This window comes from Pseudorasbora parva, chromosome 16 (assembly GCF_024679245.1).
Source record: "Pseudorasbora parva isolate DD20220531a chromosome 16, ASM2467924v1, whole genome shotgun sequence".
NCBI lineage: Eukaryota > Metazoa > Chordata > Actinopteri > Cypriniformes > Gobionidae > Pseudorasbora > Pseudorasbora parva.
Window position 1 is genome coordinate 33813685 of NC_090187.1, and position 18193 is coordinate 33831877.

An 18193-nucleotide genomic window follows, 5' to 3' on the forward strand; every position below is an offset into this window, starting at 1 on the left:
ATGAAGCAAGGGTGTAGTTTTACATTCAAGCTATTTTAAGGCATGAATGCATTTTTTTTCAAAATACATATTTTTTAAATGTTATTTTGGTGATCAAAAATGAGTTTTAAGGGATAAAATTATTGACAACAGGGAGACTTTAAATAATGTCCACGATTTAAAGGCACACTGTGTAAATTTTAGCGGCATCTAGCTCTGAGGTTGCGAATTGCAGCCGGCCACCGCTTACCCCTCCCTTTAAAAAAAACACATAAAGAAGCTATGGTGGCTGAAACAGAACAAAGGTGTCTTCGTCTGGGACAGCAGAGAGTGACCAGCACTCTGTAGAGCAGTTTGTCCGTTTATTAATCGTGTGACTTCACGATAAGGGGATCCACGGCGCATGCAGATAGAAATGGCTCATTCTAAGGTGATAAAAACATAACGGTACATTATATAAGGTCTTTATACACTGAAATCATAGTTATGTATATTATATTGCATTTCTCTCAATAGATCCTCATAAATACACTGCACCTTTAACTAAACAACCAAATTAGTACAACGTGGCCATGATTGAACTAAAACGAGAACGAAATAGTAAAGCTTGGGCCATAAAATATTTAGATGTGGAAATAAATTCTTAATTGATGCTCATGGTATCTACTTTTTTTCCACGTCATGTGGGCTCTCCATACATTTGGGTTTGATTGACATGCCAGTGAATTATTTTCTATTTGTTTTCACAGTACATTCATTTTCTAGCAGTTAATGCTCCACAAACACTTTTATCCCATAGTCGTTGTTCTTAAGCTTCTCCTTTGCCTTGTTCTTTGCTGTCATCTTGTCTCTCCATTGAAAGGGAAAACCTGTGGGGTCTTTACTGCTGTGACACTGAAGGTTAGGGTCATGCAGAAGGTTCCACATGAGCCAGATCTGTGGGACCGTCAAGCTGTGCACCACCATCAGCTCTCTGTAGAAGCAGGGATCAAAGACCTGGAGGTGGGGGGCAGCGGACGGTCGGACAATTCCAAAGGTGCGGAAGCCTTCGTGGCGGGTCAGCTGAAGGTTGATCCTCAGCAAACACATTCCCAGAAAGACATCATCAATGGGGAAGAGTTCCACCTCTTTGCAGGCGAGGTAGAGCTTCAATGCGGTATGTCCCGACATGACAAAGCCACCTCCACCCGCATAGGACGGGTAGATCCCCTGGCCATAAATAAACTCAGGAACGAAGTACTTACTGTTGCGCCTGCGGATTGGTTTTGCGTGGACAATGATGTCGCCGACAAAAAGATCTTTATTGATCTCCTGACCCTCAAGCATCTCCAGGATATTGTCAATGTTCACGTACACATCTGCATCACCCTTAAAAATAAACTTTGCTTTGGGACAGCTCACATTAAGCCACTGTAGAAAGTGGATTTCTTTTAGTGTCAAGTTGAAAAACGTGTCTTCAAAGTCCCACAGGAGTATGTCGCGAAAAGTGTGGCTCTCATATCCCAAAAGTTTGTCCCATAATGGAAGCGCCGTTTGATTTTGGGGTACACCGAGAAGAAATACTCGCCTGACGTTCACGTCTTTCTGAAACACACCTTCTCGTCCCCATGTGTGTCGAACGACCTGCCGTTTGTCAAAGTCCGTTGCTACTGATTTTATGGCGATGAGCATGTGGGGCGCTCCTTCTGGTCCAGAACATTTTGTAGGCTGATCGATTAGCAGCTTGAAGTCCCGTTGGTCTTTTTTTCGAAGGTAATCGTAAAAGTCAAAGGAAGCACGTGTTGGTAGCAGACTTGCTGTCATGGTTGAGTGCTGGTGAAATTTAGACTTTGCTTTCTGGGATTTGACCTTTGATCCATGTGCTTTGGACTTAATCTGAACCTCAGGCTTGCAAGGAGGTATGTGTGGAGATTTTGAAGGGAACGGCTTTGTTTCCAGTCCCTTTGATGCTCCACTGAGGAGTGTTCTTGAGCTGGTGGACCCCTGTTCAATGTGCAATGTCCCCCAAACGGGTGTCATTCTTTGATGGACGTATAACAGCAGAAAGAGCAGCACCAGCAGAATCAGGGAGCAAAGTACATCTCCCTTTATATAGACCCTTCTCATTGTGTGACCAGTTTTACAGATATATTCCCATGAAATTCGTTTGAAGTCTCATATTCTTCCTAAATTGTTCCTGATTTTCTCAGGGCCACAGTAGGTTCTGCAATGTAAAAGTACAAATAAAGTTAGTTAATATGACGCACAATAACTGTGTGAAAATCATCATTGAAGGGTACTTTTTCACCCAAAATTAAAATCCATGCTACATTTAACCTATTTTTAAAAACATAACTAAATAACTACATTTAAGTTATACTTAAATCATGTGCTTAAAACCAATTTCCTATTGTATAAGCTATGACTGTATTTGAGAGGCATCAAACATAATACTTACCACAGGCATCCTGGATGTCATCAAACAACAGGAGACACCGGATATTACTTGACCAAAGTTATGCTCCATAAACGGCCAGGACTGCATACTTCTATGAAACAGGATAACAATTTATACCAGGATCCACATCTGACATCAGACGAATTTAGGATCTTAAAAATATTTTCTAGCACTTTTTAAAGTAATGAATACAAAAATGCTGATAAGCAGACGTGTGAAAAAGATGCATGTGCCAACAAAATCCAATTTGTCAACACCACAAAATGACCCACGCGTAAATACTACTTTATCCTCATATATGTTCATTAAAATGAATAACTCAATTGTCCGTCAAACTACATTGTTGGTAGTTAAGCTATTGTCCTTTATGAGCAAGTCATTGAATCATTCAGTCAATTGATTTCTTTACAACAACAAAAACCACGCAGAGTTGTGTGCCTACAAATCTCCCGAAATAGTGTTTAAGCATTTTTTTCCACTCACATTCCTGTACTGTGTTTGCTCTACAACTGGTTTCATTATACTTTTAACAAACTAAATCTGGTTCAGTCCATTTATTAACTAAATGACAAGCTGAGCAGTGAAACCCAAAAAAGTGACTTGTAATCTGTACACACGTCAGCATATATTTAAGCCTAAATCAAACTTGTGTAACAGTTGAAATTTTGAAATTACACTCTAAACAAATACAATCACATTTTAGTTTGTCTACAATCTTTCAAAATGTAGCTACCACGCGCTGCCTCGTGCGATGAAAAACAGGCACAGGTGAGAGCTGGCACAAACTAACGCTTGAATTTCTCAGTTTGTGTAAATCCACTTGGGGTTAATTTCACACGTCTATTACAATTATGTGGTTTTGTTTCATTAATACCGTGTAGCCTATACTTTTTTCCCTTGATTTACCCCGAAAGAATGGAAGTGAAATTTTACATGCCCAATAGGCGGGGCATGTTGTAACGTGAGGGCCACGTTTGAACGGTTTGAACCGTTTAAACCATGGTTTAAACATAAAATATCCGAGACAATAAAATACAATTAACTTAAAAAAACAAACATGTTTTAATTAATAAAATAGGCTACGCTCAAATGTTAAATGACAGTAAGACTTAATATCAGATTTGTCTTCTAAATAAATTCAAAAAGCAGATGAAAAAATTCCTTAAGAAATGTAGGATATTTTTGCTATGGATTTTTTCTCTCTCTGTAGTGTTGATATTGCAATTATTAAATACACCCAGGGTGTGACTCAATCAACTCCCTGGTTCAGTAGTTAGAGCACTGATCAGGGAGTCACCCCTTGACTTATGTCCTAAACAGTGCCCTGACTACTGAATCAGGGCTGATTCAGAATCAGGCTGGCTGGCATGTGAAACTTTTTGTTACAAAGTGTTTGTGCTCCGCTCACCCCTACAAGTGCGGTTACTTAAAAAAAAAAAAAATCACTTAATAATAATAATATTATTATTAGTCTATTTAAACTGTATAACTTCCTTTAGTTGTTTCAAACGTAGGCTACATTTACAAAACTTACCTAGATGAAGGCGTACCAGGAGAGCAATGACAAGACAGCACTGCAAACAGATCCAAACATCTGCTTCCACTATTAAAGCTGCTCCACGCTCCACGCCACTGTTGCGTGTGCATCTTTCAGAAACTCATTTCCAACTCACTGAAATGCGCAACGTTATTAAAGAAATACACTCTGCTCACCTAATCCATGTTCGTAAGAATGTATCATTTACATGCGCAAGTTTTCTTGTTCCTGCACATTTTCAAAGTTCTTTCCTTGATCACGTGACAGCTCGAAGCTTGTTGGATGCATCGCGCGCCAGATGCCAGCGCAGCAACTGGAGCCTCTTCGAGCCGGGAGCGAGGACACGACAGCGAGAACGCGCAAGAGAATTATGAATTCAGATGTGTCCTATTACCGCCCCCTTTCTCTTTTCCATGATGGAAAATAAACAAGACGCAACCGTTTACCGTTCAAAAGCAGAGATAGAATAAAAACAGATACATGTATATAATAATTTAATGTAGATCCTGCTTGAATACATAAAAATCAGTCGATTTACACATACATGGCCTCGGTACACAAAATACAGTCTCTTTGGCTATTATTTTTTGGCTAAGACTTTACAGTTATTGACAGACCGACCCAGTTTTTCCTCTAACACAAAACTGCTGCCAGTGAGGGCAGGATTCAAAATACATCCACTCGTGCAGGCTTTTTTTCCATTTCCCAGCAGGCTACTGGGCACTTTCCGAGCCAGTTTTAGTGGCTGCCCCAGGGATGTGGCCTGATCTTCCAGACTTCTGCACTTCAAGGTCATTTAGGACCAGATGTTCCTCAGGAGGAAGTAGTCCCTGCTCTCATGATCTTGAAAAGAGCGTTGATGTTGTTGTTCTTGATGGCATCTCGACAGGCAGTGATAACCTGAGTTTTGGGTTTTCCCACTGAAAAGCATGATTGGGAAAAAAATTATTATAATCAAAAAATTACAATTAATTGCCTCCAAAAATAAAATAAATAAATAATGAGCTGAGCAATTTAAAGGAACGCTGACTTTTTGGGACTTTAGCTTATTCATTGTATCCCTCAGAGTTAGATAAGTCCATACATAACACTCTTATCTCCGTGCGTGCCATAACTCTGTCTGACGCACCAACCGCTAGCCTAGCTTATCCCAGAGACTGGAGGTAAACGGCTTCTTCTAGCCTACTGCTCAATAAGGGACAAAATAACGCCAACATTTTCCTATTTACATTTTGTCATATGTATAGTTACATTGTGTACCAAGTCCGACGCAAAATGAAAAGTTGTGATTTTCTAGGCCGATATGGCTAGGTATAAACAGAGGTAAAAATGCTCATAAAAGATAAAAACATTCAAACTTTTTGGAAAAGATTATTTCTGTCACTGCTGTGAACTAACCACCACACAAAATATGAAGAATATCAAAAACTTTAGGAGTCAGCTGATCACCAGCACAAGAACACACTCAGCAAAATATCGCCTAATTATCGTTATCAAGAAAATCCCAGAAAATAGTGAGATATAATTTATCAATATCGTACACCCTACTGGCACCTGGAAGGCAATGGGAAAACTCTTAACGTGAATCTTTGACACGTTAGCACGTTGCGTTCATATTCTGCTTGCCTGTATATAACATGTAATGCAGTGAGATCCAGTCAGAGGGAGAAGTGGTGAATCAAAATCTCTTTTATCTATAAGCAAAGAATTAAATTAATGATAAAAAAAAAGAATAAAACCATGAATAATTAAGTAACTATGCAAGTAATAATCAGCTTTTAAGTTACAAAGTAACAATAAATCAAGTCTTTAACTGTATCTCTCCAAGTAAAATAATATTACCAGAAGAGTAAAGGAGCAGAAGAGAGCATTTATGCATGTGTTCAAGGTCAGAATCAGAAATGACTTGTCTAGAATTGGCCTTAGTCTTTTTGGTATTAATTGTGCAGACGTAGCTAAGTATCGTGGTTTTATCACCCAAGAAGAAGAAGGAACCAAAAAAAGTACTTTTCATTATGTCTAGACCTTATGCAAATACATCTGTACCTTAATTCTGAGTCAGATAATCATCTTATGCGAAACTTAAAATTAGACAGACAGCACACATATTAGACAGATGACGAGCAGAAGGCAGAAATAACATGACTCAGGGGGAGTAAAAAATATAAATGTTCTATTTTTAAAGTAGAGCCATATACAGTCATGGCCAGAATTATTGGGACCCCTGGTAAATATGATCAAACATGGCAGTAAAAATAAATCTGCAATGTTTATCCTTGGCACCCCTCAATTTTTAAAAAGCAAAAGATTTTTGCAGCAAAAGATTGTTGAGATACTTCACAAAATAGAAAGTGGCTGTAAGATAGCTAAAGCATTGACAATCCCCATTTCCACCATCAGGGCAATAATTAAGAAGGTCAAATCAACTAAACATGTTACGAATCTGCCTGGAAGAGAACACGTGTCTATGTCGTCCTAATGCCGGATGATGAAGAGAGTTTGAGTGGACAAAGACTCAAAAGATCACAGATGGAGAACTGCAGAGATAAGTTTGAGTCTTGAGGTCAGTAAGCAAAAAAAAACAAACAGCCCCTACATCACCACATGTTATTTGGGAGGGTTTGAAGAAAAATTCTTCTTGCTCATCCAAAAACAAACTCCATATTCAGTGGTCAGATACGACTGGAAATTCAAAAGGGACCTGATCTGTGGTCAGGTGAAGCAAAACAAAAAAGAGATGGGTTTGGTGCAATCAGGGATAAAAAGTACTCCATGAAAATGGTTAAATATACTGCTAGATCTTTATTGTTGTGTGCCTATTTTTTTCCTGGACTTCTTGTTCAGATACATGGCATCATGATTTCTAGCAAATAAAGATTTAAAAAAATCTAAGGCCCTCTGCTAGAAATCTTATAATGGGCCGTGGTTGGATCTTCCATCAGGACAATGATCCAAAACAAACATCAAAATCAACACAAAAATGTGTCACTGAGAACAAAATGAAGCTTCTGCCACAGCCAGAGCTGTTATCTTGGGAAAAGGAGGTTGCAAAAAGTATTTACCGGTAATAAAAGGGTGCCTATAATTATGACCAACGTGTTTTGGAGAAAAACATTTATTTCATAATGTGACTTTACCCCAACGTTCAATTCTTTTACTTCAATAAAAGATGTGCATTAAAAAAAAAAAAAAAAAGATCAAATGGCTAAACATTGCAGATTTATTTTTACAGCCATCTTTGATCATATTTACCAGGAGTGCCAATACTTCTGGGATTACTGTATGATATCAAAATATACAATATATAAAAGCATACCAGTCTTTTAATATCAATGTTTTAGTACATTAGTACTCAGTACAAACCTGGAAAAAATAATTGCTGGGCAGTGGAGGAAAGACTTGTTTGGCCCTCTAGGTGGGCGTTCCTATACAGTGTGACTCCACGTGAAAACTATGAATATTCATTAACTATGTGTTATTAGGTGTCTGCTTAGTAAAATCCACCCACCTCTCAATCTCCCTGCCCTTTGGATGGCGTGGTTAACTGATTTCAGCCGTGAGAGGAGGGCATTGTGATTATTAGACCTGATTTTATATTCATTAATCAAATCTCTGTTTAGGTCATACAGCTCAATGTAGCGTTTCTTCATGTTTCTCCTAGAAAAAAAGATTATTATTTCTGTAAGTACACATGTTTGAGAAAACGAGAGGATTGATGAATCAAACTTAGGTGCTCACCAATCCCCCATGAGCCTGGCGTCTTCAGCCTGCACCAGTATATTTCTTATGTAGTTGGAATGATCTGCCATTGCCGCTGTGAGCTTTTGATGCACTGAGTGAAACTCATCCACCTAACACGAGCATAAAAGGAGGTTTGCACTGCAGTTAAAACACTTAAAAATGATTATCTTAAAGGTGATGTTGCTATTCTTAACCTCAGTGAGAGTGGTCCGTAGCTCTTTGAAGTAGACAGGGAAGTCAGCTTCGGCCTGTAAGTCTTCAATGGCCAAAAAAGAGGCAAGTGATTGGACCAGATCTCCCGCCAGATCAATGTCATCTGTTCTCAACGTAATCTGATGAGGCAGCACTAAGTTAGAGATTTCTGAATCATAAAGAGAAAGAAGCTTACAAATACCGACAAACACACAATAAAAGTACCTCTCCGCTATGTTGCATATTGATTCTTAGGAGACCTCCTCCACGCAGTGCGGTGAAAGTGATGTCTGGACTGTCAATGCCCTCGGGCAGCAGAAAGTTCTGGTTTAGCCACATGACTACCTGCAGACATAGATGCATGCCACATGTTTCATCAACACTATGATATACAACACATGGCACAATTGGTGTTTTGTTTTTTTGTGATGTCATGCACACACTGTTCCATTATGAGTGAGTGTGTCCTTGTACCCTCTGAGGTCTGTCATTGATGCTGAATGTGACTTTTCCTGTGGGTTCTGCGGCTGAGGGGTCAACGTTAAGGTCATACATCGAGAAGCGAGGCAGCTGACGTGTGATTTCAAATACGTGGAACTGTGTACTGAAGTAAATGGGGAAGAAGAGGAGAAAAAAGCTCTGTCATGAGTTTCTTTGAAATTCTCCCACCATATGTGACCCGTCACAGAAACCAGGGACACAAGTTGGCAGCTATACTTTCGAGCAAAATGAGAACGAAGTGATTTTCGCTCTTTTGCAGAATCTGTTGAAATCACGAAGAAGACTCCCCGGGTTTGAAATAGCAGTATTGGTATATTTAAAAGCATCCATTTTGTGGTTGAAATCGCCTTGTTTTGTCTGTGTGTATTTCCATATTGGCTTTTGTTATTGCCCCATCCTCCAAGGGTGGCTAATTATTTATGCAGCGCTCTGGCCGGCTCTAGAGACAGTCTGAGCGACGATGAAAGCGGCATCTTAAGACTGAATAATATCCCTCATTTACAACTGAGTGAAGATGAAAAAGAGGAAGAATGTATCATGGCTTCAGACGAGTTGGACCGTAAGATATCAGAGGCCATATCGATAGTAACATTTGACGAGATAAGAATGACCCCATAAGAAACTCCAATGAAAAGTGGCAAAAGGTGGATTCGAACCTCTGACTGATATGAGTCAAAACTTGATGACATGCGCCTTACCCCTACACTATAGCCACGGTTACGGATTTGACCCAGTTCTCTATCTTTATCCCTGTCAAAAAGATGCACAGTACATCTACAAAGAAGACCCCGGCAAACAGAAAGTGTGCCCGAATCACTTATTTGATTGGAGGCAACGGGATCTGCAAAAATACTTTTCTGTTTTTTATGGGGTGAGTTTCCATAAACACCAAAGTTTATCATTTTGTGTTCATTCTAAGAACACATACACGTTATCTCATGTTTAGACCTTCTCATACCTACCTATTGTTATTAATTTTAATTGTAATCATTAGCATCGTATCACTTGCCAAAAAACCCCATTACTATAATGGGCTTTTAGATGGTAATGTTAGCATCTACTATCCTTTATCTTTAATAGTATGCAGCCCGATTTTTCCCGTTGCGTCTATCGTTAGTAGCCACCATGCAGCTTAACAGGAGGTATGGATTATCTAAATGAGATGTAAATGAGCCCTATTGTCACTCCCACCAGGTCAGAACAGGTGAGAACACAATCTTTAGAGGCCGTTTTTTCTCGTTTAAACTAAATGCCTACATTCAAATGGCCACAACTTCTCTAAATATTATTAGATTTCCATGTCTTACACATAGTTGGAAAGCTTGGAGACTACACTTTCAGAATCTGTGGTGTCCCTACTTTCCGTGATTGGTCACATATTTAAATTTTAAGACATGTTTTTAATAGCTGAATGAATCAAAATATATTCCAAATAATGAAGTTTGACAATCGTCATGACGATATTCCACATGTGTGTACCTCGTCTTTCCTCCCACAAAGGCTTTGATGTGAAGGTCAACCGGAATGTCTTTTGGAGGAATGATGGGGACACGGACACAGCCAGAGAGATTTTGGGCGCTAGGGTGAACCACGTGACTCTCACCTTCAAAAATCCCCTCAGCCAATATCAGCACAACTCTAATGATTGTTTCTGAAAGAGGGCAGCAAAAAGAATATGATAATATTATAATTTAAAACTTCATGTTGACAGAAAAGAAAACCAACTTTTATTGCGCCCACCAATTGTACTAATTTGTTGCCACATATTATATTTCCCCCTTATTTTAGTAAATCATAATTTAGTTAAATCATGGCCATGATTTCTTATGACAGATATTTTTGTTGAAATCCGATGGCTCAGAAAGGCCTCCATTGACAACAATGTAATTTCCTCTCTCAAGACCCATAAAAGGTATTAAAGACGTCATTACAGAGTCCATCTCGCTACAGTGGCTACAATAATTGTATGAAGTGATGAGAATAGTTTTTGTGTGCAAAAAAGACCTAAATAACTTATATAGTGATGGCCAATTTTAAAACACTACTGACAATACTGGTTTAACCGTACCATTCGGAGTGGAGATGTTGAGCTCTATGTGTGCTCTCTGGCTCTCTGTGGCTCTTCGTACCGACAAGGCTGTCTGGAGCTGCGTGTTAGCTGGAATTACACCCATCTTAAATCCCCCCTCCGAAACTCCAGGAAGAGCCTATGTCAAACAAATTTCACTCATCAAAAATTGCATGGGGAACATCAACATAAACCACTAAACATTTAACTAACTAGTATAACCTTGGAATTTTCCTCGTAGTTTCGAAGTTCTAGCATCAAGTTCTGTTTACGTTGACTCAGCTCCCTGATCAGGTCTTGTTCCACACTTGTATCCATTAGGTTTCCCTTCATCTCCTTACTGGCAGGCAGATAGCCACGTACTGTAGGATGACACATATATGATGAGCCAATACTCAAAGGCAACATGCATTTACAATAGGTCCGTCCTCTCACCCTCTCCCTCCACAGAGGTGCATATAAGCTGGATCTGCCCATCCATGCGATAGTCTCCATCAACAATCCCAGCCACAGAGGATGAGAAGTTATCCTTGAAGATCACCTCACCAGTGCGATCACTGCGAGCATCAATCTAGACATGGAATCACAGGCAATCATCTCTTATTACCGATACTGCAAAAACCTTCGCAAGTAAAAGGTGAGGGTACCTTTACACGATAGCTATGTATTAAAAAAGGTTTTTCCTTTGCCTCAAAATGACCATTCACACGGAGCCACGAAAACGACTAAAAACGCTGTCTCCATAGTTGGCTATGTCGCTTTTGTGAAGAAACACTACGCACCTATAGACTGAAGTACTGAAAAGAGAAGCAAAGCATTTGATTGGCTGCAGCATAGGTCATAAACCCTGCCCTCTCCATGTAATCGAATGGGGCCAAACTAAAAAAATTACACTTCAAATATTTTTATTTCTTATCACACAGATATATGTTCATTTTAATGTGTTCAATAATTTTATTAAAATAATATTTATATAAAAATGAGGTGTAACGTCATAATTGACAGCTGTGTTTGCGGGAGTGTGGGCGGGACCGTGATACCATGGCTCCACTACTGCGCAGACTCAGGGTGCGTCTCAATCAGCTCCCTAGTTCAGCAATACGCATACACATCATGTCTTTGTCAAAGCTGTTGTCATGTAAATGAATGGCCAAAACCCATAAAAAGTTGAAATGGTGTCATATAAACAGCCCCTGAGTGTGTCATTGCTAAAAGACTGACCTTTCCATTGGACCATCCAGTTATAAGCTCAACAACACCGTCAGCATTAAGATCAAAGGCATGGATACTCATGGCGTGATTTTTAGACTGTAAGAAAAAAAGAAACAGAATAAATCTAAATTATTCTTATATTGATTAATGATCATGGTCCTCTAGGGAAAATGTGATTGCTGATTCAGGTTTCATTTTGAATGGACTAAACGCACTACCTTGATCCTCCAGTAGCGTGCAGTGCGGTCATATACTCCCACTGTGCCATTGGCCAGAGCATAACCAAACCTGCTGCCGTGCATGTGACAAAGTGACGTGACTGTCTGAAACAGAAAGCAATAACTGTATAAATGTCAATGACATGACTTGCATATTTTTGCATGCACACTATACTGTACATGTCCAGAAGGGGAATAAAAACATCATCAAAGTAGTCCAAATGTGACATCAGTGGGTTAATTAGAATCTCTTGAAGCATCAAAAATACATTTTGGTCCAAAAATATCAAAAAATATGACTTTATTCAGCATCTTCTCAAGTCTCAATAAAGATTTAAACGGTCATGATTCAGTGTAGTGATTCATGATTCGGATCGCCAATGTCACGTGATTTCAGCAGTTTGACACGTGATCCGAATCATGAATCAATCCGCTGATTCATAATCGTTTGAATCTTTATTTAAGGATTGAAAACACGCGCGTAAGAGAAGACAATGCTGAATAAAGTCGTAGTTTTTGATATTTTTGTGATTTTTGGACCAAAATGTATTTTCGATGCTTCAAGAGATTCTAATGAACTAACTGATGTCACATGTGGACTACTTTGATGATGTTTTTATTCCCTTTCTGGACATGGACAGTATAGTGTGCATACACTTACATTCGCTTTCGGACTGAAGATAAAGATCTTAAACTGTGTTTCGAAGATGAACGGAGGTCTTACGGGTGTGGAACAAGATTAGGGTGAGTCATTAATGACATAAATTTCATTTTTGGGTGAACTAACCCTTTAAACCCCCAAAATGTCAGGTGGTTCAACGGTCGAAACAAATGAACAGACTAAAAAACTCTTTAAAATGTATGTCAGGGTGGAACAACAGCAAACATGACTCTTTTATTGTGAATTGACAAGGTAATAACAGTAAATATGACAAAGCATCATCTAGAGGACCCCATCTGATCCAGTGAAAAGGTTTGTAGATTTCTCTCAAAAACTGGTAAAAACTTTTTATTAAGTTTGGGTTGGTACATTTTCCATGTCAACAACAGTATACATACATACAACTATTTTGTTGTACCGCCTGACATTCAAATTGTCAAAAAAAATTATTTAAAAACGTTGAAATGTTATTTAACAACTGAAACATGTTTAAACAATGTTCATGACTCAAAAATGTGCATTACATCAGTTTTGAAAAGATTTTTAAAAGACACCCTTTTTAAGCCTTATTTGTTAATGACCCCTAAATTTCGTTCTTTCTTTTTTTTAAGTTTCATCAAAAATTATCCAACTATCAACCAACAACGTCATAACTCATACCTCATTTTCTGCCATCTCAGTCACCAGTTCATCCTCTTTGAACACCCTGATGTCAAAGTCCTCTGAGCCAACAAGAAGCTGGAAAAATGGAATGTGTGGTCAATTTATAAAAGCAGTAATTTATAATAACTTTATTAACATTATAATGTGAAAACAAAAAGATTGTCTCACCTCATTCTTGCCATCTGCAGTAAAGTCACAAAGCACAAGTGATCGTACATTATCTCCAGTGACCTTTAAAAAAAAGGTATGCCTATAAATATCCTTCATAGTTTTATTTCTCAAATATATTTTGAATACAGGAAGCTAAATGATCTTACTGTCCAGAACTGGTCATTTCCCTCATAGTCAAAGCCTTGCAGAGCACAGTTTCCACCAATGATGGCAAGGGGGGACTGGATATCTCCCAGTTTTCCCAGAACAATGGCATTGGCCCCATCAGTCACCTGTTATATAATAAGCAATTAAGCAAAAATTACTTGGATAAGAACCATTCAATCTCCTGGTATTAATGTCAAGTCACCTTTATTTATATAGCGCTTTTTACAATTCTTTTTACAATTCTTAGCAATCTTGTCTATGCAGGCAGATCGGTAATATATGTAATTACTTAAGACCCCCCCCCCCCCCCACACACACACACACACACACACACACACACACACACACTGCAGCTTTGTATGTATACACGCCACGGCACATCATAAACCTTACCTCCTTGTAGAAGATATCAGTGTTGTCATGCACATCATAGGCCAACAGGTTAGTTTGAGAGCCTACGAGCAGTGTGTGTCCTGTGGTGTTGGGTCCCAGAGTACCAGCCGTCAGACAGCTGACAGCCTGGTTGATATTGAGGAGTGAGATATCTGAGTCCTGGGTACTCTGACTCAGCCGGTGGGCTGCTGGCCTCTGGCCTCGGGTGTGAGGGTTATGGATAAACACCTGGATGGGTTTAGATGTTAAACTGAATTGCACCATGTGGACAAATGCAAATGGTTTAATTTGTAGAAGATTTTCACTTTGTTTTAACAATGTAAATTAGTTTAGGCATTTCAACAAGGCACACCACATTGATATGCTCATTTTAGTTTCTTTATTGTACAATAAATATCACAGACTTTGTAACTAAAATAGCAAATCAAATCAATTCTGCTCTCATGAGGACCACAAGGAGCTGCTTGTGTAAATGTTTAAAAAAAAGGCTGTTGGGGAGGAAAAGCTGAAAGCTATATAAAGACTGGCATAGCTATGTCCACAATGAAGTCCATTGTAATAAAATACAACAAACAAGGCAGGCTATGCTGCCAAGCTTACCAAAATACTGTTAGAGGGGGAAAAAATTGGCATTTGTCAGAGAAACCAAACAAGGATGCAACTACAACAATGACAAGAGTTGCAAAGCTGTCTGCATGAATATTCTTGAACAATGTGCTTTGTAAATGTGTTGAATTTGCTATTAATGCCAAGGGAAGAATAAACATCACAATGCGTAATATCATGTACTAGAACATATTGTAATATAATCTAATATGATATAATTTTAATATGTAATATTTTTTATTAGGGATGCCCTAATAAGATTTGTTTAGCCAATACTTATTTTTAACCAATACCATTTATTGTCACTTGCTCTCTTATTAGAACTTTTTTCATAAAAAATAGATTAATCCTTTTTTTTGGTCTTTTGTTTGATTAACTTTAAAACAGACATGAGCACAACAGGAATATTAGGCTGCTGACACTTAGGGACTGTTTAAACCTGGTCAGTTCTTGGGGTTTTTCTGATCAGATATCTATCTGATCGTAAAAAGACCAGGTGTTGATGCACTACGATCCGCAATCGAGACTTAAATTTGATCACTTAAACCACTTCAGGAGGTGATCTGGGTGGGATGCATTAAAGATGAAACTGGACAAGTGTAAATACATCTGGCTGTTGAATCCACATATGTACAATTTACTCCTGCCATCAACCCAAATAAACGAACATGTGAGAGCGAGTTATAGGCTCTATGTCATATTATAGTTAGATATGACAGCGCTACTCCAGTAGGCATCGCTCAGATGAACAGCTGAGTATCTCTTATTACATTTACATATAGAACAGGAATTGATACATCGATCATTACATCTTTACTTTTTAATATTATACTTTTAACTTACCTTGCCTGCTTGCGTGGCTGCAGTGAGGCATGGATGTATCCCATCGTACTTTCCAATAGCAACCATTCGAGGGTTAATCTTATGGTTAAGTTTAAGGGTGAAGATGGGCACTAACATGGTGGCACAGCCCAATAGGAAAATCAGATGTTACTAACGCAAACTTCCTGTGAAAATACCATAAACAGAGGTTACAACAATGACTGTAAACATTCAAACACATATACTAGAAAAGTCTCCTACATGGATCATAAATTAATGTTGTAAAATTATGTTTAAAAAAACTGTTTACTCAGTTTCGTATACATTTTCCGTCTTGGCTATTATTTTTAAATGTGTAAATGGTTTAAACTTTGAAATGTGTAAAGTCTGCTACTCAGAAATGTTATGTCTGTATTGTCACTGTCAAATAAACAATAAAACTTTTGCTTAATTTTAATTAATAAGGATTTTTAGGTAAAGGGGAAATGAGTCACAACAAGAGACTTTATTCAGGCTTTAGCAGTAGCCCATCTAACTACCCCATCTCTCTGGGTAATAGAATAAACAGCTTACAGTGCTTCTCGCCCGATGGGGCTTCCGTTGCCTAGCAACAGTGGGCAGCTTGTCACGGCATTACCAAGCCACTTGTGCTAGCATGCTATTCTGCTAATCCTTTTAGTTTACACGTCTGCTCCCCGTTTTAAAAAAAAGGTTTTACACTGTGCTTCTAATTTAACATATTAATTATGCGACACCACTCAAAACGAAGCTATCTACATGCTATCGATGCATTAGCCAGATCCACAGGCAGCTCAGTGTACTCTATGCGCTGGCTAACTCTGTGTAGCTAATTCGCAGAAACACTTCATACTGATCATAATATATGCATATTTGATATTTCTTTTACTGCAATAAACATACAAGTTATACGAAATGAAAGTGTCTTACCGCAGCCGCTAGCTTGTTCGCTGCAAGGTGTTGTATTCTGTCTATTACCTAGCAGGAAAAACTGATGGCCATAACTTGGAGAGGATTGTTGTCAGGATGCGCAGTGAGCAGCACGCGCAGGGGTCCTGCATTTAGAACTGAACACAAAAAGGCCATAATAAAAGTTGGCAGTTTGGCATTAAGAATGAACTACGTGAATAACGTGTGTAAATATAATGTTGAAAAAAGAGATAAAGTCGGCACACCACGGGTCCATATAGTAGCCAAGAGATTTTATTGGCAGACTCTAAATTTCTATTTTCTGCTTTATCCTCCCAAGACCCAGGAAATCAATATTTTGAATTTAGTATTTTTTTCATGTCATCGGCGACATTGTTTAGATCAAATAAACGTATGTTTTTTATTTATGGCAAATATTTGGATTTTGGAAAATTATATTTCATTCATAGGCTATGTTATGCTATGCCTTATACGTGGACATCGGGACTCAGTTGTTTAAAAAATAAAATTACATGAAATGACCTATAGGCTATGCAAAAACAATGGGATTTTTTTTTAATCAATCAATAAAAATTTTTAAAAAATGAACCAAGCTTTGTTTAAAGGTGATTCTCAGCTATGTTATGAAAGATATAACATTTTTAAATACCATTTCACTTTATGCAATATGTCCATACAATGGCCATTCATAGGTTTTCCCATAAAAAAATAGGTCTCTAATTTGCATATTAATGTATTCTTGGATCAACATGTAATGAAAAATGAATTGTCATATGTGAGTAATAGTTGGCAACATTTTCATAATATCTATTTTATAGGAACATGTAATTTATATTTTCATAATATCTATTTTATAGGAACATGTAATTTATTTCCCTATTCACTTGTGTCTCCCAAAATGCCTGATAAACATGCTTTAAGTCCCGGTGTCCTCTATTGAGGACATGTATGAAATCAGTGCCCCCATAACATTTTCATGAGATGTTGATTTATAATAAATAATTTAAAAATGATTCAGATTTAAATGATAATTACAAAATATTATCATATTTCCATAAGAGTGCTAAATTTGCTGTGACGTAAAGAGAATGGATGCTTTAAATACATCATGTAGTCTATGTGGAATTAATGGTTAAAGACCGTCTCTGTTAAAGGTTTCTGTCAAATGTGAATTGTGAACAGAACTTATAGCCTACTTTTATTTAAATTTAAATTAAAAAGAATTTAAAAATTACAAATTGAAATTCTGTCATAATTACTCACCATTCATGTTGTCCCAAACCTTGATGACTTTCTTCTGTGGAACATAAAATAAGATATTTTGAGAAATGTCTCAGTGTTGTTGTTTTTCTCTCTCTCTCCACACAATGGAAGTAAATGGTAATTAAAACTGTTTGGAACATTCTTCAAAATCTCTTGTTTTGTTGTTCTGCAGAAGAAAGAAAGTCATGCAGAGCAAAACATGATGGGATATTTATTTTTGACTGAAAGAGGTTATGGGCAGTGGAGTTACTTTAAATATCATATGCCAGTAACATGACAGATTAATTACAGTCTTCGTCCACTTGTTGAGGGAGCATTGTGTTCTAAATGTGGTTAGTCTGGCATTTTAATGCTTAATTGAAATGATTTATCTTTACCCCCAAAATTCAAAGACACTCTGCACTCGTTACATCAGCTCAGTTGTAATGAAGTGATTGGTAATGGAAAATTACTCGGGGGAACAGCTTGTGAGTAAACGAGTGCAAATCAGTTCCTCTGTTTACTGTGGTCTCGCCCGCATCTTCGCCGAGTGCAGACAGGGGGAGCACGTGCTGTGACTGTCACGCACACGCACGCAGTTTGTGTCACTTGGTGCCGTGTGCAAAGAGTGACAGACTGTTGACAAACAGTTATG

General features: G+C 38.1%; 2 protein-coding genes across 6 annotated transcripts; both read right to left on the reverse strand.

Annotated features, from left to right (window-relative positions):
- Positions 1 to 357: 357 nt before the first annotated feature.
- On the reverse strand, positions 358 to 4242 carry b3gnt9 (UDP-GlcNAc:betaGal beta-1,3-N-acetylglucosaminyltransferase 9). 4 transcript variants are annotated; one of them, XM_067419756.1, is made up of 3 exons: positions 3951 to 4242; positions 2417 to 2504; positions 358 to 2182 (listed from the first exon to the last, which is right to left on the reverse strand). In XM_067419756.1, the coding sequence occupies exon 3, from the start codon at positions 2083 to 2085 to the stop codon at positions 748 to 750; it is 1338 nt and encodes a 445-aa protein (XP_067275857.1). In that variant the 5' UTR covers positions 2086 to 2182; positions 2417 to 2504; positions 3951 to 4242; the 3' UTR covers positions 358 to 747. The 4 variants fall into 4 exon arrangements, with proteins under 4 accessions (XP_067275857.1, XP_067275854.1, XP_067275855.1 ...); XM_067419753.1 differs by having other exon boundaries at positions 2417 to 2507; XM_067419754.1 differs by lacking the exon at positions 3951 to 4242 and adding an exon at positions 3291 to 3310 and having other exon boundaries at positions 2417 to 2507.
- A 188-nt stretch (positions 4243 to 4430) lies between these two features.
- Positions 4431 to 17778, reverse strand: bbs2 (Bardet-Biedl syndrome 2). 2 transcript variants are annotated; one of them, XM_067419758.1, is made up of 19 exons: positions 17560 to 17778; positions 16303 to 16433; positions 15370 to 15533; positions 13921 to 14148; positions 13527 to 13652; positions 13378 to 13440; positions 13207 to 13284; positions 11886 to 11990; positions 11677 to 11763; positions 10891 to 11026; positions 10678 to 10817; positions 10456 to 10594; positions 9867 to 10038; positions 8361 to 8490; positions 8112 to 8231; positions 7889 to 8026; positions 7692 to 7804; positions 7462 to 7610; positions 4431 to 4873 (listed from the first exon to the last, which is right to left on the reverse strand). In XM_067419758.1, the coding sequence occupies exons 3-19, from the start codon at positions 15484 to 15486 to the stop codon at positions 4767 to 4769; spliced, it is 2148 nt and encodes a 715-aa protein (XP_067275859.1). In that variant the 5' UTR covers positions 15487 to 15533; positions 16303 to 16433; positions 17560 to 17778; the 3' UTR covers positions 4431 to 4766. The 2 variants fall into 2 exon arrangements, with proteins under 2 accessions (XP_067275859.1, XP_067275858.1); XM_067419757.1 differs by having other exon boundaries at positions 16297 to 16433; positions 17560 to 17777.
- Between the last annotated feature and the right edge of the window lie 415 nt (positions 17779 to 18193).

What these genes read in the sequence shown, in the direction of transcription:
- bbs2 (XM_067419758.1), bottom strand. Translation starts at nt 15,486, where the DNA reads ATGTTAGTGCCCATCTTCACCCTTAAACTTAACCATAAGATTAACCCT. An exon ending in CTGAGATGGCAGAAAATGAG is followed by an intron (nt 11,991 to 13,206) that starts GTATGAGTTATG and finishes TTTCTGTTTCAG; the next exon opens with ACAGTCACGTCACTTTGTCA. An exon ending in GCCAGGCTCATGGGGGATTG is followed by an intron (nt 7,611 to 7,691) that starts GTGAGCACCTAA and finishes CTTTTTTTCTAG; the next exon opens with GAGAAACATGAAGAAACGCT.
- b3gnt9 (XM_067419756.1), bottom strand. Translation starts at nt 2,085, where the DNA reads ATGAGAAGGGTCTATATAAAGGGAGATGTACTTTGCTCCCTGATTCTG.